This window comes from Syngnathus scovelli, chromosome 21 (assembly GCF_024217435.2).
Source record: "Syngnathus scovelli strain Florida chromosome 21, RoL_Ssco_1.2, whole genome shotgun sequence".
NCBI classification, from domain to species: Eukaryota; Metazoa; Chordata; class Actinopteri; order Syngnathiformes; family Syngnathidae; genus Syngnathus; species Syngnathus scovelli.
Genome location: NC_090867.1, coordinates 8,026,822 through 8,048,245, shown reverse-complemented (window position 1 = coordinate 8,048,245; position 21,424 = coordinate 8,026,822). Strand labels below are relative to the sequence as shown.

Genomic DNA, 21,424 nt, shown 5'->3' with positions numbered 1-21,424 from the left:
CACCTCCTGGCGGAAACAGGTTGGCATTGCACGCACCTACAAAAAGACTGCTTCCAAAAAAAATGCTTCCAAACACAACTGCACGGCACAATGGTCCTCTCAAATGTTTATATCGTGATTCACAAGTTGTTAAAACCAACTATAAACACCAAAACGGTAAATTTGAATAACATTTTACACTACTAAATTGATCAGCAGCAATCCTACCTGAAACATGAGGAAACAGCACCCCTTGGCGGAGAAAAGTTGGCATTGCACGCACCTACAAAAAGAAGGGTTCACCTGTGCCCCGGCTCCTCTTCCTCCTTCTTCATAATATCATGTCCAACCATGTTACAAACATGTCCAAAATAATAAAAACAGCCATCTGTCTATTTTTTTTATACATACAAAAAAGATCATATTGCATAAAAATGATAGAAGCCATGCAACATACATGTAACATGTGTGAGAAGTAAACACACAACACACACTAGCATACAATGAATACTTTTTACACAAAACACTCGTTGGCAAGTCTTAAAAAAAAAAAGTCTCATCTGGTCCCAAAAGAGTCGTTGTGTTATTCAAAAGAATTATTTCCCATCAAATGAAGCAATATCAAAAATGTCAAGGCCTCAAGTGAGCAAATGATGTAACAGTTTGTTCATTCCCTTCCCAGTTTTTTTGTCGCTCAAATTGGACAACATTTAAAATGTTGTTGAGTAAAGCGCTTAGCACACCAAGAAGACAAACAAAGGTTGATTAAAAATTGCACGATTAATTGGCTAAAATTAGAAAAAAACTGTACAACATTGTACATGGGTTTTACAAAATGAGGTGATTTTTTTTTTTTTTTTTTTAGAAGAGACCCTTACTTTTCTTCAGGTTCTTCTGTTTCCAGTTTGGCAGGGCGTTGAACTCCACCCGACTCATCTCCAGAAGTTTCTGGAGGCAGTTAATGAAAGGAACGTTACGAGCTTGGTGGACTCAAATTTTTATTTATTTTTTTGTCTACCTTGAAGTCCTGGTCAGAGAGATAATCCTCCAGGCGGAGAGGGTCTACACCATCAGGGAGGGGCGACCTGGTGAGCTCCTCGATGGAGTATTGCAGCTTACTGAGCTTGGAGAGCACCTCCTTCACTAAGGTGACTTTGTTTTTGGAGCCCGTAGTCTAAAGACAAAAAAAAAAAGGATGCACAAAGTGTTGAATTTGACGACAAGAACATTCCTCACCTTGGAGGCAACGCTGGGGTCCTTTTTCCAGTAAGGGAAGATGTTGGTAAAGGTGAGCGGCTCGCAGCCTGCCATCACCAGGTACGCCTGAGGGGGGCGCCGTGAGCTCTTTTCTGCAAGCCGGTGTAAGAAGATGTGAAGACATGCTGCCAAAATTTCTTTTGCAAGCCAAAGCTTTCGTGCTGACCTCGACAGTAGTGCAGTGTGGTTTCCATGGCGCACTTCCTCTCGCTGTCCCAGCGCATCTTTGCCGAGCCCGTGCACTGCTCCTCCTCGGGCTGCCAGCCCTGCCACAGGTACACCTCCATACGGTTGTCCAGCAGGAAGAGAGCTGGAACATGCACGCCGGCGATGAGCAAACGTGACGAGGGTTCATTCGGTGTGGCTCTTACCGGGTTGCTGAGCCGTGTAGAGGTTCTCCTGGAGGAAGGGCATGGCCATGACTCCCTCCGTCACCCTGGCGGGGTAAAGGTGCTCCTCGCCTTCAAAGACGCCCGAGCTGGCGCTCAGCTGGAAGAGCCGGGGGGTGTAATTGTATTTGCCGGGGTCTGAAAGCAGCCGAGGCGCCTCGTCATTGACGATTGCGTCGCAAACCCGGTCCATCGGGTTGGGAAACGCGCCAGACCTTCAAGCATGCAGTCGTAGGACTTCCTGTCCTGCAGGCCGAGAACCTTTTTGAACTCGGCGGGCTCGCTTCCTTCTTCCACCTCCTCAACTTCGACACTGCCGGCGCTGCTCAGACCCAACTCGGGAGGACACCTTGGAGAGAGTGGCGAGCGTCAGTCTTGGACCGCATCCACCCGCCCCCCTTCTACTTACCCTTGTTTCATGCGCTCTACGGTCCTCTTGGCCACCTCCCTGGCGCCGGGTTGAGCTTTGCAGCCGTGCCACAGGTAGAGACGAGCTTCCCGGCCGTGGAGCAGCAGGAGGACGGCCCGCGAGCGCAGGCTGGCGCCGGTGCACTCCACCTCCAACAGCATGGCCTCCACCTCCGCTTCGCCACGAACGCAAAACAACCTCCAACCTCCTGGGCCACAAGATGACGCTCCATCAGCACGTGCAACACACAGGCTCCTCCCTCCCTCCTTGATCACCTGAATTTTTCTGCGAGTCGGCTCGACTGTCCTTGTGGACCACCAAGCCTCCTTGGAATAGCTGCAGGAAGCAAGGCGGCTCTTTCCCCTGACTCACCAGCACCTGCAATCCAGCACGTGTCACCCTTTCACAGCGCTCAAAAGGTCGCTAGGGGCAATAACGACACCCACTTGCGAGCCTCGGAAGTTGCCCAGCTCCACCGTCTTGAGCGCCGAGGTTCCCTTCTCGCTGACGCCGGAGCGGAGGCCCTGCCAGAAAAAGCAGGCCGTCCTCTCCCTGCCCGCAACGCCGGCACTCAGCTCTCCCGGTTTCTGCCGTTTTCCCACTGGAGAGAGAAATGAGCTCATCGTCTGGATTTTTTTTTTAGATGGACCGGTGTTTGTTTTCGGTCCTCACCGAGCGTGGTGATGGAATACTTCCATCGGACGATGTAGGCGTCCCCTTCGTGAAGCTGTCCCAGGCTCTCCTTGGGCACCTCCTCCTCGCCGTACTCCTTGATATGCCAGGCGTCCACGGCCAAGGTGGCCAGCTCCGCCTGCCTGCTGTCCTCCGTCCTCACCACGCCGTGGCCCCGCTGGACGTCCACGCCCTCCAGAAGCGTCCGGACCGGCTGCGGCTCGTTGGCCAGCAGCTCGGTGGCGTCGCACGGCTGCAGGTCCGGGTCGGGCGAGGAGCGCACGTTGGAGTGGACCGGGCTCTGAGCGCACAAATATAATCTTTTGTCTCCAAGCGTCCAAATTTGAATGACTCCAGAAGAAAATCCTTCTGCACCTTGACCTCCTCCGTTACAGCCGCCTCCTCCTTCGTCCTCTCGGCCCAGTCCAGGAACTTCTCTCTGAACAGGGACGTCTCATTGTGCTCCGACAGGCGGCCAAACAGAGTCCAACTTGGGCGGCCCTCTCCTTGCCTGAGTGGAGGGATGATCAGTCGTGAAGACCACCACAAGGGGGCGCAGTGAGACAACAAATCCTTCTTTGACTCACTGTGCTACATCACGGCTTTCGGTGCAGGAGGGATCTAAAGGGTTGACCCTGCAATTGGTGTAATCATAGGTGCCGCTGTAGAGCTGCTTGCCCAGTTTGACTGCAACCTTCCGGTCCGCCAAAGACACCTCCTTGCCGGTCCACACGTAGACCTCGCCGCCAAAGTCAAACACCAAAACCTGCAGCAGCAGCAGAGTCAGGAGAACAATGACCAGGCGCTTTCCCCCCTCAAAGCTTCTCACCTCATTGGAGTCCAGCAAGGTGACGCTCGGGATGGAGGCCCAGGCATCTTCGTGAGGCACCAGTTTGTCTCCCTGGAGTCTGTAGACCCCGTTGGAGTCCAAGACGCCGCTCTCGTATAGCTCGTCCTCCTCTGGCTCCCCCGCCCCTGTCACACACACACACAAATGTTCACAAGGCATGTGTTCATCATAACTTGGACTGGAGCACAAACCTGGATATTGGTTCTTCCCCCCGAGCAGACTCCAGAACTCCTTGGCCCATTTGCTTTCGGTATTGATGCCCTCCTCCAGCACCGTCACCTGGGGGGCTTTGCAGCCCAGGTCCCGCTTAGCCTGAACGAAGGACGCCATCTCCGACGCCTACCGCCCGAGCAGAATCGATTTAGCCCGTGGCGGCGAAACCCAAATCCCATTTGCTCACCTTTGCTTTCTCGATGACGTTGGCGAACTCGCCGCTCCACATGAAACAATGCTTGGGCGTGATGAGGAGGAAGCAGTCGCCGCTGTTGAGGGACTTGGACGTGGGCTCCACCAGGCGCACCTGCACGTGCCTGCGACCTGCAGATGCCAAGATATTTATTTACCCCACCCGAAGGTTCACGAAGCTTCTCGGCCTGACCTTCTGACCTTTGATGCGAATGAGCATGAGCTTGTTGTAGGGCAGCGCGCTGTTGTTGGTGACCACGTCGGTCGACTTGACGCTGCGCAGGTTGACCTTGCGGAAGTTCTCCTTGCTGGCCAGGCCCGCCAAGGCCACGTCGGCCAGGTTGGAGTGTTTGGCCACTGGGTGGAGAAGAAGAGTGGACATTTTAAAAGTTCTTTTGGAGCATCTTTGGCTTGTTATGGTGTCTTACTGCGCTCCACTTGGATCCTCTTGGTCTCCACTTTGGCGATGTTGAGCCTCTGCTCCGTGTACACCTGCCGGATGTCATTGCGGGCCGCCAGTGCCCTCAGAGGGTTCCTGGATCCTTGGTTCCTCCTGTTGGGCCGCACGGCGCGCTTGTGCTTGGCCACGGCCGACGCCAACCTGAGGAAGAACCACGTTCAGGTCTCAATATTGTTTCCTCCCCTCCTACGTTTTGAATTGGACCGACTTTGGCGTGTTGGACTGGATCTGGCTCAGGTCCTCCTCGGTCACCGAGACGTCCTGGAAAGCCGAGGGCGAGATGGATCGGTAGAAGTTACCGAAGGTCTCGTGGTCGTCCAGGGTCATCACTTCCTTCTCGGCCTCGGCCGTCACTTCGATGGTGGACGTCTTGTTCTTGCTCACGCCTGAAAGCGGCACGGCATGAAATTTGCTTCCTGGAATCCACGTTGGATGACCATTGTACCTTTACTGTGAAGCTTGTCCAGGAAGGACTCCAGTTTGTCCAGCCTTTTGTCCCCTTCCACCTTGACCCCGCTTCTGCTGGAGATTTCTTTGGAGCAGAGCCATCGAAATGGTCAAGGAGAGTCACGTGAGAGGGTCGCCGAGCGTTCGCTACCTTCTAGCGGCTTCACGGGCGTGGCGTTGGACTTCTTCATGGGGGTGAGACGGGCCTCTGCTTTCCCCGCGTCTGAGACCAGACCTGGTAAGACATGACAGTCGATGAGAACGAAGCCTTTTTTGGGGTGGTCCAACGTTACCTTTCTTGGCCATGCGTCCGGCCACGGTGAACTGAACGGAATCGTTGGCGGCTCCTTTCCCTTTGGTCTTCCACTGCTCCTCCTTGTCCTTCAGGATCTTCATCCTGTCAGCCAGTGATACCTTGGGTGACGCGTCCACATTGGACTTCTGCTCACAGAAGGGGAGAAAAAAAAAATCATTTGCTACCACAAAGCTGCTGCCGAAGTTCACGCGTGTCAAATTTGAACATGTTATCTGGAAACCAACGCTTCATACGTGACAGAACGCATACGCGCTCGCGACAGTAATGAAAGGAATGAAAGACGTTTTGCTGGCGTCCGACTTGGGAGCCGAGGCCAGACGGGCTGAGTTAAGCATCTACAGATGTGTGCAGCTTTGAAATGGGGGGGGGGGGGGGGACTCCAACGGTTGATGTTAATGCGGCATCAGATTAAGGCTCGCTCGCCCCCGCCCTGAAAAATTAGCCCATCTTGTCAACCTGACATTAAGTGACAAGCACGTCTGTGTTACTTACTAAACGAGGTTGTCAGCCTGAAATTATGTGGCGGATTTTTTTTTTCCTTTCTGTGGCTGTATGCACACTCAGCACATTTTGCTAGCCTAAAACTATAGAAGGGCAATATCAAATATTTTAGTGGCCTTATTTTTTAGGTATCGAATACTCACGGAAGTTGCTGATACCAGCCACCGATACTTGAGGCAATAAAGACAATAAATCCGTTTTGATTTATCTGATGTAGAGGATGGAAGATAAAAAAGTGGGGGAGGTAGCTTGGAGGTCAAAAGTTGAGTCTCAAGTCACAAAATATATTTACTGTTGCCGTGAGTAAGCCTCCTCGCTAATTTCTAACAACCTGGCTATAAAGAAGCTCGGCTCGGCTCGGGCCCCTTCAGTCAATAAACCCGTTTGAGTGAAAAAATGTCCCAGTGTGTTGTGAAGTGGCTGCAGAAACACACAATTGAAAAGGTAAAAGTGGAAACAGATTTTTGGGACCGGCGTTGCCTTCAAAGAAATACACTTAGTCAGAATGACACACACACATATACACACTTGACCCTGTGAGTCATTTTTTTTTTTTCGCCGAGTAAGCGCTTTCTGCATCGAAAGCACATTTTCCGCATCTTAAATTTTGGCATGAAGCAAAACGTCCACTTTAAAGTATCGGTGTCGTAGTATCGGAGCATTTGTCGAGTAACTGCATGCATCCTGTGCCCCTTTTTTGTTTTAGGGAGGGGGAGGGGGGGGGTCACACAACACACTCACCTGAAGAGACTGGGAAAGGTCGACAGGCAGGAGTCAAAGTCAGAGAAAGAGGAAGAGCTGGTGGGAGGGAGCTACACAAGTGAGGTGACCAGAGGAAACGTGGGAATGGACAGAGGAAAACATTAGAATGGAACAAGAAGAGGAAAAAAAAAAAAAGATGGATGCGCATTTACAGCAGAACCTGAACGATTCAGGAAAGTTCTTCCAGCACGACAGAGAACGGAGGTAACAGGAAACATCTGGAGCAGCTCGAGGAAGGTCGTCATGTGTGCAGCGAGCATGTTACGGTTCCCCGTTGGCCCACATATCCAGCAAAGAGCAACAAAGGCCGGCTCGTTTAGGGCCGGTGAAAAATGCGCTCCCGACAAAACACACAACTGACCTTTTTCTTCCAGGCGTTCTCCGCATCGTGGAGCTGGCTGAAGCGATTGGCTAGCGGCGTTTGAATCACTCTTGACGGGTCGGGCTTCTTCGTCCGCTCCGTCTTCTCGTCGCTGCTGAACTCGCCCAGCCTGGAACCAGATGACGGTTATTTTGCAACTCACCAATATATTTCAAATATCGCGAGTAGGGTTCCGAGACCTCTGCTTGATGCCGGAACCTTGACTCCCGTCCAAGCTGTCCATCTCCTCGGTGTCCTCAGACGGCGTGGAGGCCACGTCTAGGCTTTCATCCGGCGAGTAGCTGCGCATCTCCTCTAGGCTGCTGCCGCTGCTGCCCTCGCTGCGCCGCCTCCGCTCGCTCGGGTCGCCTTCGTCCGTGTCGTCCTCCAGAAACGAGCCGTCCTCCTCCTCGACATCGTCCTCCAGATCCTCCAGCTCTCGATCTTCGGCCTCCTCGCTTTCTGGGTGACTGAGCGAGACGCTGGCGGGTCGGAGTGGCGAGCCCTCGCTCTGGTCCGACTCCACGCTGGTGGAGCGGCTCTTCTTCAAGATTCCCTTGATGCCCCTCGAGTCCTGGCGCTGCAGCGAGGGCGTCTGCACAAAAAAAAAAAAAAGGAAAGAGCCTTTTTTTTTTTTTCTTTCAAGCGGTCGCTATCGGAATAGTAAACAAAGCTGTTATCAACAGTTTCTGGGTTAGTGGGTTACATCAGCATGGGTGAGGCGCAAGGGGGAGGGGGAGGGGGGGGGGTGTTATTCTGCTCGTGCGGATTTCAACCCTCTCGGTGCCTTTAATTGAAGACGTGCCTTCAAAACATGTGCGGTGGATCGTTCAGCTGGAGTTCAAAGGTCACGAGCCAGCCCAGATTTCAGCGGCGGTGAAAATGCAAAACCCGCTCTTGTTTTGTAAAAAATGATGTGCTTTGCGTCGTGTGTGGGCAAAGAAAAAAAAAAAATCCCAAAGGATGACGTACGTGATGACGCTCCGTTTGAAGAATGCGCGCCGCCGCTAAATTGCGCGATAAATTACACCGCACACATCAATCAAGCCAGCCAATTAAAAGCAGAATCCACTCAGCCAAGAAAACCATGTGACACTGAAACCAAACTTTACGAGCTCTCCAGGGGGTGAAGAAAAAAAAAAAAAAACGCCGGAAAACCAACCCGAGCTTCTTCTGGCGCTTGGCGTTGCTCCTCGGACGAAGGCTCGTCCATGGCGTCCATTTCTTTGCTGTTGAGAGAAAAGACTTGAGCTCTTGGGCGACCAATCCAAATGGAAACATTGCTGCCTAAACACGATGACACATGGGAAAACTCTGAAAAAGAGGGCCGGGGGGGGGGCTCAGAGGGGCTTAAACGCCCCCCTTCTGCGATCACGGCATCTGTTATCTATTATTAAGGTTTCCTGCAGGCTTAGAGAAATTCTCCATCCTACTGGCCTAATGAGTCGCTGGATGTGAAGCACCAACAGTCACGGGCACTCGTCAATGTCAGCGCCGGGCCCGACTGTAAACAGTCCTAATGAGGACAAGAACACCAGAGCCAGCGAGCGAGTCCTGGCAGATGGCCCGGCTCAGACATCCCACTTTGGGAAAACATGCAACTCCTCAAGTTTGGAGTTTTAATTATTCATCGAAACCGGTCACGGGGTCACGAATCACCCACGGATTTTTTTTTTTTTATCTTACCGACTCGGAGTTTCCTCTTCGTTCCCGAGATCCACCGGCTGACACTTCACTCTGTCGCCGCTTCCATCGACCCGATCCTTTCGGACGGAACAGACGAGGAGAAAAGTTACGTTTTGCCCGCTGTGCAAAATGCAACGACACATCTTGATCTTGATTCACCTGATCAGAGTTCAAAGCCATTTATGAGGGTACCTCCCTTGTTACATAATTGTAAAACTAATACGAGGAGAGATAAGCCACGCGAGTGCAATATTTTCCAGTCGGCAAAGTTTTCCGTCACCTGCCGACTCAGCAGACCGTCGCCGGAGACTTTGCAGTGACAAGAAGACGGATGGAGTGCGTTTGTTTCGGATGACTTCCAGGTGAGGCCTTGGAATAGCAGAGATATCGCTTGGAGTCTGGATTTTTTTTTTTTTTTTTTTTAGCTGCCATCTGGCTTCACTTGGCCAAGCTTTGGCACAGCTCCTGGTCGGTGAAGGGCGAGCTCCAACCGCTATTTACATCCAACATGACTTTGAGAACATAAGCAGCCTGGGAAAAACCTCCACAACCTTTTTTTTTTTTTTTTTTTAATGAGCAGGCTTTCGGCCTTAATTTCCCCGCCTCAGCGTTTTTGGGCTGCGTCACGAATTTGGCCAAAGCCTGCGAGCAGGTGCGCAACAAGCTCGGCGCCGTATCGGAATTGCGTGATTTGCTCCAGTCGGGAAATCGGCTTGGCAGATAATTCATCAGAAATGCAATCAAGCCTTCATTAAAACAAACTAGCTCATTTAAATTGCTATTATAGTAAAAAAACAATTGTGTTGATGCTATATAAGAAATAAAAAAAAAGGACATTACCTTGAGAGACATGTTAGAGGTCAGCTGGTCCCAAGTCTTGCGCTCAACTGAAAGACACAACGGCATTTGTTGTTTTGAAGTCGCGAGTCAGCGCAAGATGGACACTTGGCACCCTCGCACGGTGGCGGAGATGCTCGGAGAGGCCAAACATGGTCAAGCCAGCGCAGGCCTTTTGTAAATACACAATCCGCCCGCTTGCTTAATAGGGACGCAACAGGCGTTGGGGGAGGAGCTAAGTTTAACCTGTGTCGGCACGGTGAGTCTTCCACGTGGATGCATTTTTTCACGTCAGCTCATCTGCAAGTCGTTTAAGGGGAAGATGACTTTGAAATGACAAAAGTGCTTGAGGTCATAGTTTGCGGGAATATTGATATTAATATGATCAATTCAAATATTTTTTCTATTACGCTTGGCAAAGGTCACGAACAGCAAGAAATTACGGCTTTGGTTACAAAGAGGGGAACATTTTTTTTTTTTTCCTAATCAAAAACATCAACAGAAGAATAGTTAGTACTGTTGGAACAAGCATTTTGTAAATGTTGTTCTTTCACTGCAAATTGTTTTTTATTGCTTGACGCCGTGCCGCTGCGTTGGCGTGGCCGGCGTCCAAACATGAGTGAAAGGAACAAGAAAAAAAAAAAAAAAATTCCACTCCGCATCACGGTCCAATGGCTTTAAACGATGCCTTGGATCATTGGGACCGGCTTGTGATTTAACGTCCACGATGGGACGCATGATGTCATCTTCAATACAGTATCAGACCGCCAAGAAGACGGCTTTGGCGTTTCCTTCCTTAGCCATCAATCAACTTACGACTCGCTTGACCTACTTCCACTCAGCCCGACCGTTATTTTCCGACAATTTTAGCAAGTCATTGTGAGAATATGACAGAGGACGTGAGGTGCTGCTGGATTGGTTAGCAACAGGATTATATCGATTTGCAAAATGGCGGCATATGGAGCTGTTCCGTGGGCAGAACACAAAAAGTGTAGAGTTCCACTTACCCTTTGACTCGTCTTTATCATCAACGTCCAGATGCCTGAGCGAGAAAGAGAGAGACACATGAGGTCATACTCAAGTGATGACAGATATTACACAGGAAAGAAAAAAAAAAAAGAAGCAGGGCATGGTACAAAAAGAGCGTTCATGTTGAAGTAACGGGCGTTAAATATGGATGGAGACGGCAGCTGGAAAAAGGGGGCGGGGACAGATGCACAATCGAGCTGGTGCCGGCGGGGGTGGGCGGGGTCAGAGGTTGCCGAGGAAAGACGAGTCGGGGTTGGCGTGGGGACAAAAGGCCCAGGAAAACATAGATTCTAAAAATAGCCTTTGTGCAGAGAGCCCTTGGTTTGACTATGAAGAGTTAAAAAAAAAAAAAAAAAACGTGTAATTACGGCATGCTAAGGATTTCGCCACAGCAGCAAAAAAATAAAAAAAAATAAGCACGCATTATTTTTACGGAAAGCGACTAACATTTACTGTAACGGTTTCGAGTCGGGACAGGTCTTTTCACGAAAGGAACCCACTTCTGCTAAAATATTGCTTGATGAAGCACCAGGCATGAAAACTTGGCGTCGCCACAAACCCCTGCCGGGCCCAAAGAGTGTCTCAACACTCTCGAGAACAGACAAGTTGGGCTATGCGCGTCTTACGCAATCCCCGCAAACGCTCAGCGGGGCCGTGACTCAACACGTTCCAGTCGGTCCAATGAAAACACTTACCTAATATTGGAAGACGTCTTGATGGAAGGCTGAACTTCTGTTTCAGAAGTCAAACGAGTTTCCCGTTTGACGTAGGTGCTTTTCTCCATTGCTTTGAGATCAGTGTCGAGATCAACTTTGCTCTTCGGGCCTCTCCTGGCGTTCGTTTGCTCATCCTCGCATACTTCCGTCTCCTTGCTTTCGGACGAGTCGGCGACTTTCCTGTCCCGACTGCGGACGTACTTGGAGGTGAATTCGTCAGAGGTGCCGTAGCGCTCGGCCAGCTCCCGCCTGCGCTCGGCTTTGTAACGGGCGATCCGCTCGGCTTTGGTCTCCGGGGCGGAGCTCTGTAAGGTGTCCATGGCGTCCATTTTTGGCACGTGGATGACGATCAGGCGGCGGAAGCAAAAGCAGGATTCACTCGGATGCCAAGACCAAAGGTCGGAGGTCACGTGTCACTCCATCAAAATGACAGCACTGCAAAAAAAATATATATTTGTGAGCTGTGAAAGTAATCCTATTTTGACATTTTGTGGAATATCCAATAAGATTCTGACAACTCCAACCCAAAAATGCGGTGAAGCAAATTAGAAGTCGGCGATGAGCTCATGTTTGTTCCACTGAATATTCGAAGAGAAGAAAACCGCACGGGGTGATGGGGGCTTTTCCACGAGTCGACTCAAGGTGCTTTGGCGCCCGGTGAAGTACGCAAAAGAGGCTAAGGAGAGGTGAGCGTGCTCATAAAGTGGAATCAATTACACATTTATGACACAAGCTCACGGAGCTTGAAGAAATCTCACAGGCTCTGACTCACAACCACCTGCTGGCCGGCTTCGGCAAGGCTGTGAAATATGACAGCGTTCACCTCTGACCTCTGGTAATCCTCCCCCACACTTGACAAAACACAGCGAGGATCAAGCGCATGTGGACCTTTTTTGCAAAACTGGAACAGCGCATGAGGAAGAGTCGAGAACTTCTAACGGATCGGCGCCGTACATGTAAATGTCAACGGGACGTTTTGTGGGGTCCATAAAAAAACAACACAAAAAAAACAAACAGACTAACAATAGCCTCTTCAAGTGATTTAAAAAAATATATATAAATAAAACAGACTAACAATAGTCTGTGAAACTTTCCGATCACGGTTTGACCACCAAATATGGTTTTTGCCCAAGGTGAGGTCAGCGGCCATTATCAAAGGACAAAATAAAAAGAAAGCAGCCGTTTTTTTTTGTTTTTTTTTGCAGAGCAACTTCCTCACATGTCGCTGCTACGCTCGCAAATTGCCTTAAGAAGGCAAAAAGGACGGCCGGGCCCTGAATGTTGATTTCGGGCCTCGGCACCGGCTTATATAAGTCACTTGCTAAAAAAGGAGCGCACCGCAGCGAGGAGAAGGTGGCGCTGTTATTCCGAGCCGGCCAACGTGAGTCAGACAACTGACACAATTGAAAAAACAGGACTGGTGTTTGACAACGGCCTCACTTTGGTTTCCAGCTATGTGGCTTGACCGGTTTGAGCAGGAAATTCACAAGTCTGGCCTAATTTATTTCTGCTCCTTTAGGGCATGCAAACAAACGAAGTAGCTGGTGGAACAAGATGCAACAAGTTAATAAGAATTTCAGAAGATGCACGGTGCTGAGATCTTCAAGTTGACCAACAGCACATATGGTTTTTTTTTTTTTTTTTTACGACACACGTCCACACAGGAGGACAGAAGGAATGCGGGCTACGCCCAACTCATAAATTGTGGTTTCTTTTCATATTTAAAAAAAAAAAAAAAAAAACTCAGGGCACCTAAAAGGATGTTCCAGTCAGACTTTGGGATGTGCCTTGCAAAAAAAGAGAGAGGATGCAGTCAGGTCCTGACACATTCTTCCTGGAGGGAACACACACAGAATGGAAACTTCCTTTTTGCTGAGAAAATGAAAAGGAGGGAGGGAGGGAGGGAGGGAAAAGGGAGCCAGGGTCGCCTTGACTCGGATTTTGCAGACATTTAAAGCGAAATTTACATCTGATAAATGACTGCACGGCCAAAGGGGAAAGATTCTCTCACTAGAAAGTATCAAATGCGTTTCACGCCCAAAAAAATAAAAGCAATCACGAAGCACTTTGCGCCCCCCCATCCATAACATGACTCACCTCTTCCCTAGCGAGAAGGGAAAAGGGCTGACTTACAGTGACAGATGAAGAAAGGAAGGAAGGAAGTACTCAGGGCGGAGGATGCAAACAACAACAAAAAACGCAGGAGGACGATTGACTGTAGTAGGAAGGGAAAGTAGGCTGCCCTTGTGGGGGTGGATGCCATGGCTTTGTGGGCCAGATGTCTCCAGGGTGCCATGGAGGGGCAGTGTGAGGACAAGATCTGCTATCTGACAAGACAGGAAGGGGAGGGGGAGGAGGACTAAAGCAGGGGGGTAACAACAAGGCCCGAGACTAATCCATCCATTTTAGCCGAGGTCTCGCCGACCCAGTCAGTCGTAAGCCGGTTGACATAACGAGCCCCCCCCCCCCGGTGTGATAACTTTAGAGTGCCACGTTGTAGGCCCCGAGTGCACGCGGGTTTATTTGAGCTGAGTTTATTTGTCAAGAGGGAAAATGCAGCAATTTAAAATCGGCAGAGAGTCTTTTTTTTTTTTGGCTCTATTTTTACACAGACTAGCTTCTTTGTCTTTTAGTTTCCGGCCTCCTGTTTGCCACCATTGAAAGGAGCCATTAAATGTGTCGGATGGGAAAGCCAGCACACACACATACGCAGGAACACACCAGGCGAGAGCCAGCAAAAAAAAGCCTGCGGAAAGGCACAACTGTGCGGGAGGGGGGAAGGGCGGGGCTTTATCTCACCAGGGATCTCGCACACATACACGCAATACGCTTGAGTGGACTTTTCGTGACTCACATGCTTTTTAGTGGACAGATGCAGAAATCGTGGTTGCCACCAAACACTGCTTCGCTCCAGCGAGCCTTCGAATAAATCCAATGACGGAAAGTGTCAAAAGACTCTTGGCCGAGTCCTCCATCTTGTCCATTCCAGATGCAACGATTAACGCCTGGCTAACTAAACTACTACGGAGAAGCACACGAGGAACGTTTGGACATAAATCTATACGCCTAATTATTTGAGCGGGTTCCACGGCAACGCCGCACGTGAAAGCTGTAAAACTATGCGGGGGGATACACATGGACGCCTTTGCCTATAAACTTGCACGCTTTGAACTTAAGATGGAAACGTTTCAGGCTTTATGTTGGAACGTACGGCAATTATTATTATTATAAGCTCTTCATATGAGTTTTGGGCCTGTGAGGCAACCATGTTGGAAATGGAAGCGGTCCATGCCTTGGTGGAGGTCGCAGCGAGTTGCTAACGTTGTCACGTCCCCTCTTCATTGTCTAAATATTTACGCTTCTCGGCACATGTAACTTGGCCGAGAGCCCGCCGCTCCCAACCAACCAGACGTTCGCAGAATGTTAATCGATTGCTACGGGATACTGACGCTAGGATTAAGAACACGCAGGTATGGTTTTCCCAAAGAGAGCAATAATTTAGCCCGCGGGCAATATTAGCGGCTTCTTTCTGCCGGCACCTGACAAACAGGCTTGATAAATATTGATTAGTCACAGACACTTGAGGCTATTTACCTTTCTGGTGACATTTAAAAAAGACTAGAACAGCGGTCAGCGACCTTTAGGAAACCAAAGCTACATTTTGGGTGCTGATTAACCAGTTGGACTGCTAGCATGATTACTTTTGATGACATATTAATAACATGACATCAACGACACATATTTTAAGCTATCGAGTACTAATGGAGGCCTCCGATACCAGCCACTGGATACTTTTTTAAAGAAACATAAAAAAAACCCCACATTGGCATTTAATCTACCAAAGGAATTGAGCGCCTCCAAAACAAAACAGGCCGGAACAGAATGCGCCCTCATCCGCAACATGTCTGTACACTCCCCGCAGGGCAAAGGTGACGCAACACGAGCCCCAGCCTGACACGAGAGACTCACATGGGTGATAACACTTACGGCGGCAACTCTCACTCCTTGCTCGACGACAATGGTTCTTTGTTTGGGTCCAAAGAAAACGGTACTCCAAGTACAAGACACTTGAGCCACTCCCAGCTTGCATGCTTTCTATTTGTGTTCTGCTACACGCGACTGAGATTTGTGCGTCAACAATCACACAAAAAATTTGGAAAAGTTCTGGCAGTGGGGAGACCACATTAATTGGAATCGGCTGGGAGTTCTTTCAAAAATTACCGGGCTGGGTTTTTGGTGAATAAACCGGATTCATTATTTATTTTTTTAATTAATCGTGTATTTACTTGGTTATAGGAATTTTGCTTTTATTGGAATACCATGAGTGATCTACATCTGTGCCCCAATTAAATACCGGGTGTGACCTCCAACTCGAAATCCCGCCCAAGAAATTCAAATGTGTAATCGAGCTTGACTATATAATTAAGCGGAACGTGTCATCGCTGTCAAGGGAAATACGAATGCATACAGTGACAGTCTCTCCCATAACCGTGGCGTGCATTCCTAACTGTCGCACCGCCACATTACTTCTGCAAACACTTCCTCACGCATACTTGTATTTGTTTTTACAGGTGTTGAACTCCCTCCCCCCCCCTCCCCACTACATTCTCAAAATGTTTAGAGAGGGATTACCCAGGGACTATGGAAAGATACAAACTCAGCAACATCTTTTTCAGTATGGTGGTCCTGCAAAGATCCATTATTACACAAAGAAAGACAGATAACGCTGAGCAAGTAGTGTTGCGCATTACACGGAGCATTACGGTAAACGGCTTGTTATTGTGCGAACTACCGTAACGCGCAGCGAATGTTGATTAAGGAAGGAAACTAATGCAATTGGTTGAGTCAGTGTATCGTAGCGTTTCGACATAAATCTTTCAGCATGAGAAAAGACAAAAAATGAAAATCGAATAAAATACACTATAGCATGCCCATTACATGTTATTGTGGAGACACAACAAATGACAAAGTGACATACCGGCAATGAAGGTCGCTGCTTGTCTACGTGGGAGCTGTTAGACATAACACGCAAATTATTCGGAAGATGCGCTCCAAATTGTAACTTTTAACCAAGCAAAAAAGGGTAAAAGCTGCAAGATGAAAGGAGGTCACTTTGAGCGCAGCGCGATTGAGTGATAGAAACAATGCGAACAAGAAAAACACGCCCGTCATTTTTTTTTTAAAAAAAGATATAAATGGTGCAACCTTGCAGCCCGATGTCGAAGTCAGAAACGAAGAGACAGTCGGCGAAAAGTGTCAGACTGTCAGCAGTTTAGTAGCACTCACCTCCAACTTAAATCGCTTTCTCGCTTCTGATTGGCTCACAGCGCCGAGACCGTGTTGCGTTCACGTACAATAGGTAAAATACAAAACTACCGTACAGTTCATGATGACTCACAGATTTGACACAATTAAATGATACAATTGAACCTTTCAGAACTGAGTGGTGACTGCAAATCCTCATCTCTGCAAAAAAAGTTTTCATTCATATTTTTTTATGCACCAGACATCTTAATTGTGTGAGTCATTTTTGTAAGCCTACAGTATTTGTCATTTGTCTGTGTCTGCTGCTCTGAACAAACAAAACATGTAAAACAGGTCATGTGGCTAATTCGGCTCAGGCTGCCTGTGGGGGTAAAACAAAGACAGCTAAACGTGAGGTCACAGCGCCCCTTGCTGTTTATTTTGAGGAGGTGCATGCACACTGCAGCAAAGGGGGAATATATGGTTAAAAAAATGGAGAACCTTTTTTCTGTTGTGTACAGAAACAATACTTGATTGGATTTTGCGTGACATGGTATCTTGGCAACATGCCGCTCCATTCCTGAAATGAGATTTATTTGCTTTGTGTGCCATTCTTCAGACTGTGTGAAAAGTGAGAATGATTAATGATTGTGTCCTCTCTTGAAATGCATGCATTGCTTGCTGGAATATTGAGTGACACGTCATCCGAGATTATGCCGATTGAACTGAAGCCCGCAGAGACAAACACACACATAAAAGGCCTTGTGTGGGTTATTCAATTTGCGGTGACGCCGAGCGCGACAAATAAACAGCGTTACAAGGCGAATCTTCTCACTAATGGAATTTTATCTTTATTTGCTTTATAAATTCAGTGTGCTTACACGGCCGCACAAGTTCTGGCTTTTGCCGCATTGATTATACTCACTCATGATCCTCCATTTTGGCGGTTTAGTTGGGTAACACCAAGCCCACCTGACAAAAAAAATATTATCCATATCTATTTTTTTTTTTTTTGCACGACTGTGGCACATTTTTCTAATCTGTACCTTGTCTGCAGGCAGCCTGGGACACCTCCAGTTGTACAAATAATAATGAAGCCTCTTGCCGCTGAAGCTGAATTTGAGCTTCTCCAGGAAACTTTGGTTATCCATCACATCAGCGGCAATGATGATGTCAAATCCTTTCTAATAAAAATGAAATAAAATACTTTGAATCTGCACAAGTTGACTTTGCAAACAACTCACAGATTTGATCAGGACCAGCGTGTCCTCCATGAGCTGGAGCAGGTTGCCGTTGGCAGCTGAGGCTGCATAAAAAAGGTGAGCAGCTCTCATGCTGCTGTGCAGCTGGTGGTTGAGCACCTTGGAGGAGATTTGATAGAAGCTCACCACGTCCGTCAGAGCACCATCAGCAGCCTGCGAGTGGACGGAAGAACTCGGTCTTGGGTTGTATGATTGCCGTTTGTGATTGGTCGCCTGACCTCAACCACGTAGGTGTCAACCACACCCTCTCTGGGCAGGAACCAGTGCGAAACCTCCTCGAGGGACCAGCTGGCCCTGAGGTGGAACTTGCTGAGGTTTGTTCGGAGAAGCTCGTGCATCCTCTCAACGTCGTCTTTGGTCATGGGGCGCAAACCTGGCGTCTTGGTGTTCTGGAAGGCGCCAAACGGGACACGGAATAAATGTTCGACGAACTTTAGTCGCGCTTCAACGTGTCTGCCTTCGGGTGGCAGCGTGCACCAACTTCAGGGAGGCGGTAGAATTTGAGCGCCCTCTGCAGGGGGACGTCTCCTCGGATCCCGGGGTACTGGAGCTCCGTCAGCTTGCGGAAGTTCATAGGTCGATGGTACAATCTAAGGCGATGATCGCGATCAAAAAGATGTCCGACCGAGTCATTCAATTGTAATGTCAACTGTTCCTTGCAGAGGATAAAGAATATATTGGCTTTTCCGTCGTTACCCGCCGGAGCTGAGCGGCGTCGGCAGCACCACGGAGGCCGTGTACACCGCCTGGCAGACACCCTGCCGCCGGACCCGTCTGGCCAGCTCGCGGATCAGAACCGGGGTCATTCTCTTGAGGCGTAGCTTCTTATGCACGCAGAGAAATTTAATCTGCGCCATCCGCTTCTTCTCCCTGCAGAAGAACGTTTTAAACTTTTATAGCCGACACCGCTGCCGTTTTATCGGCGGTGCTAAAGTTCTCGGTAAATGTTAATGCGCTACTTACGCGTCGCCTACGTGCACGTGCGCGGGGACGGCGGCGATGAAGCCCACCAGCTTCTTGTTGGCCTCCACTCTGATGCCGCAGTGCCACTGGGCCAGCCAATTTGGGGGCTGCAGGACCCTGAAGAGACCCAAGCCGGGAAGCAAATCAACATTAGCAGCTTCACCCGCTTGCTCCGACCTCGGGGCGGAGGAGCGCGCCACGCTCGGGAATGTTAATTATTCATTTTCAAGTAAGCGATATTATGTTTGGATGTAAGTACTCCCCCGAGGTATCGATAGCATTCACGTGATGATAGAAGGGGTAGAAAAGGCGGCGGCGGCGAGGAGATTAGAGCAACGGCACGCTTGTTACTGATACAGTGGCGCCCGAGGAGGTTGAGTGGAGACACTCGGCTCATGACGAGACGGAATGAAATATGCAGCGAGCGGAACGGCGGCGCCGACGCCGCTGTGAATGTAAAGCTCGATGGACATTATGCGAGCATTGAGAAAGCGTCAAATGGACAAAAGAAAAACACCAGTGAAATTGAGCAAACAGACAAAGAAAGAGCTTTTGGCCTGACCATCGAAGATACTCCTCGGAGAAGTCGGACGTGACGGTGTTGTCGTCCTCTTCGGTGTAATTTTCATTCAGGAGTGTGCAAAGTTCTCGGATCTGAAAAGTGATTTTAGGAGTTTGGGGTGGAACCAAAGCTCAAACTTCCTCCCAATATGAACGAGATGGATTGCAAACCGCTGAAGGTCCGCTCAGGTCCAGGGTGTCCCAGGAGAAGCCTCCAGGCAGCGAGTAAGGTTCCTCTGGAGCGCTGGCTTCACCTTCCGTTATTTCCCCGTGGCCGATGACGATTTCCCCTCATTTCACCACACGCCACAAATATCACAATTCATCCAACAGTTATGACATTTTTTAAAATGTTCTTACCAAGTTTCGGGTCGGGCTGCGTGTCCCAGAACTTGTACGTGCGCCGCATGGCCTGCTGAAGCGTCTTGGGCATGGTTTGTCCGAAAGAGAAAAGATGGAGGGCCCTTTGAATCTCCTGCTGCTTGCTTTCAGGCAAAGAATCCAGCTGAGATGCAGGACGGCCAAATAAGCGTCTCCGGGTACAATCGGCAAAGCAAGCGGGACGCAAAAAACAAACCTTTTCAAAAACATCTCGGGGTCTCTCTGCTCTCTGTTTATCTCGCTTCTTTTGACTTTGCTTTGGAGCGCCGCCATCGTCATCCTCCACATCCTTACCACTAAAAAAATATTTAAAAAAAGGATATTATCATTCACAATATGGAGTACCGGACTCCTCGCATACTCACGGTGAATTCAAATCAGTCATTTTTGAAGCTCCTCCAGCTAAGACTGAGCTGCTCTCTGACATGGCTCTTATCTCGGCCAGCAAGCCACGGGAGGAGTAACCGCCGTCTTCAGTCACCCGTCCCAACTTGCGCTCAGATAAGTCAAGCCTGCTCCACGTTACCTTCTCACGCTCTTCATATGTCAGCTGGCCGCTGAGTAAAACTCTTAATTGGCGGTCTTAGCGGCGGCCGGCGCTTTTTCTCCTCACCGTAGCTAATTAGCACAGGCGTCAAAGATATTAACTAGGTTGGCGGTGAATGAGTTTAAAAAAAAAAAAAAAAAACTTTGACTCTCACTTTGCTTCCCACCATTGCTCATAATATTCCCCAAGGGAAATTTGGTCCCTGCGGAGTCTGTTCTCCCATACTGGTACCCGTTTAGGGAGGATGCTGCAGAGTCCAGCTTGCTTTGCATGTGTCTTTGATGAGAGCATCTCTAATTGAAATGTACATAAAAGACACGAGCGTCTTCCAAAAGGCTTTAGTCAGCCCGCAGTTATTTTTGTGTCGATGTACTTTTTTTTGCTACGTGACGCACAGCTTGGGTCACGGACTGAAATTTAATTACGTTTGTCATCGACTGTACTTTTGTACGGCCGTATTTATTTTCCTGCAAGACTTGTGACGGGAGTTTAAACTGCACCGAGGTAAAGCCGTGGGTTAATCTCCGACGACAAACATTTTGGCCGGCGCTTTCCCCGCCGTGTCCTTGATGGAGCAGCTTGAGGAATCCCGCTCAGCATAAATATGAGACGGGGTGGGGGGGGGGGCGCCAATAATCAGCCGTCAGCGACTCTTAATAGCGACGGCGTGGCGACGACAGTCCTACAAAGCGGCGTTTGAGCGCCAGCTGTGTTTGTGAACGGCGCTCAAGGTGAATGCAAATGTCTTTTGGACTCCCGGCTTGCTAAATAGCATCAATCTCTGCCATCAGGTATTACGGGGAGGATTTCTCAATCACCGTGACATTGTTCCTTGCCGGCAATAAAATGTTGATCAGGGCTCTCTGCACTGATTCTGCTTGACTAAGGTAAAAGAAAAAAAAAAAATGATTAAAAAAGTTGACGATTAATTTGATTATCAATTATTTCTCTGATTATCACGCTCTGCAACTTTCTCCCCCTGAAAAATGTCTCCCTTGCAACCATGGTGACTAATCTAGCAAGTCTATAAAGGCCCTTGTATTCCAAACAGGAAACAAGAAATCTTTGTCTGGATTTCGGCCAAAGTGGTTTATACACTCCGAAATTCATCATTGGCGTGCCAAAGTAATTTAAAAGCAAACTCCATGTAATATCGGCTGTGATGTTTCTTAAATCAACTCAAAGCAGCCGACGGAATCTTCAAATCTCTTCTTCTTGTATCCTTTGGTCTTTGCAAATAACTTTTTTTTTATAACAACACGCTTGTTCCTCAAACGGGCTTCAAAAATACATTTGCGTGACGCCAAAATCTCCTGAATAATTCAGTGACCCATTTATATCAGTTAGTCGCCTAATTTTAGGGGAAACGATTCATGGAAAGCGGCAAAGT

The 21,424-nt window shown here is 48.9% G+C and overlaps 2 protein-coding genes across 2 annotated transcripts; both read right to left on the bottom strand.

Moving 5' to 3' along the window:
- Positions 1 to 366: 366 nt before the first annotated feature.
- svild (supervillin d) lies at positions 367 to 11,405 on the bottom strand. Its single transcript, XM_049759009.1, has 28 exons — positions 11,056 to 11,405; positions 10,339 to 10,373; positions 9,335 to 9,381; positions 8,495 to 8,571; positions 7,971 to 8,037; positions 7,009 to 7,403; positions 6,809 to 6,938; positions 5,162 to 5,309; positions 5,020 to 5,103; positions 4,867 to 4,953; positions 4,630 to 4,807; positions 4,390 to 4,562; positions 4,163 to 4,318; positions 3,957 to 4,093; positions 3,748 to 3,895; positions 3,536 to 3,681; positions 3,294 to 3,472; positions 3,082 to 3,217; positions 2,707 to 3,007; positions 2,481 to 2,635; positions 2,310 to 2,412; positions 2,035 to 2,242; positions 1,841 to 1,974; positions 1,608 to 1,763; positions 1,403 to 1,546; positions 1,216 to 1,328; positions 998 to 1,153; positions 367 to 927 (listed from the first exon to the last, which is right to left on the bottom strand). The coding sequence occupies exons 1-28, from the start codon at positions 11,403 to 11,405 to the stop codon at positions 841 to 843; spliced, it is 4,230 nt and encodes a 1,409-aa protein (XP_049614966.1). The 3' UTR covers positions 367 to 840.
- On the bottom strand, positions 11,372 to 20,543 carry LOC125991256 (glycylpeptide N-tetradecanoyltransferase 1). The gene is made up of 13 exons (XM_068649412.1): positions 19,853 to 20,543; positions 19,684 to 19,783; positions 19,467 to 19,611; positions 19,278 to 19,396; positions 19,108 to 19,199; positions 18,546 to 18,662; positions 18,279 to 18,452; positions 18,064 to 18,172; positions 17,801 to 17,971; positions 17,565 to 17,735; positions 17,367 to 17,504; positions 17,246 to 17,292; positions 11,372 to 11,511 (listed from the first exon to the last, which is right to left on the bottom strand). The coding sequence occupies exons 1-12, from the start codon at positions 19,912 to 19,914 to the stop codon at positions 17,269 to 17,271; spliced, it is 1,422 nt and encodes a 473-aa protein (XP_068505513.1). The 5' UTR covers positions 19,915 to 20,543; the 3' UTR covers positions 11,372 to 11,511; positions 17,246 to 17,268.
- Positions 20,544 to 21,424: the final 881 nt, after the last annotated feature.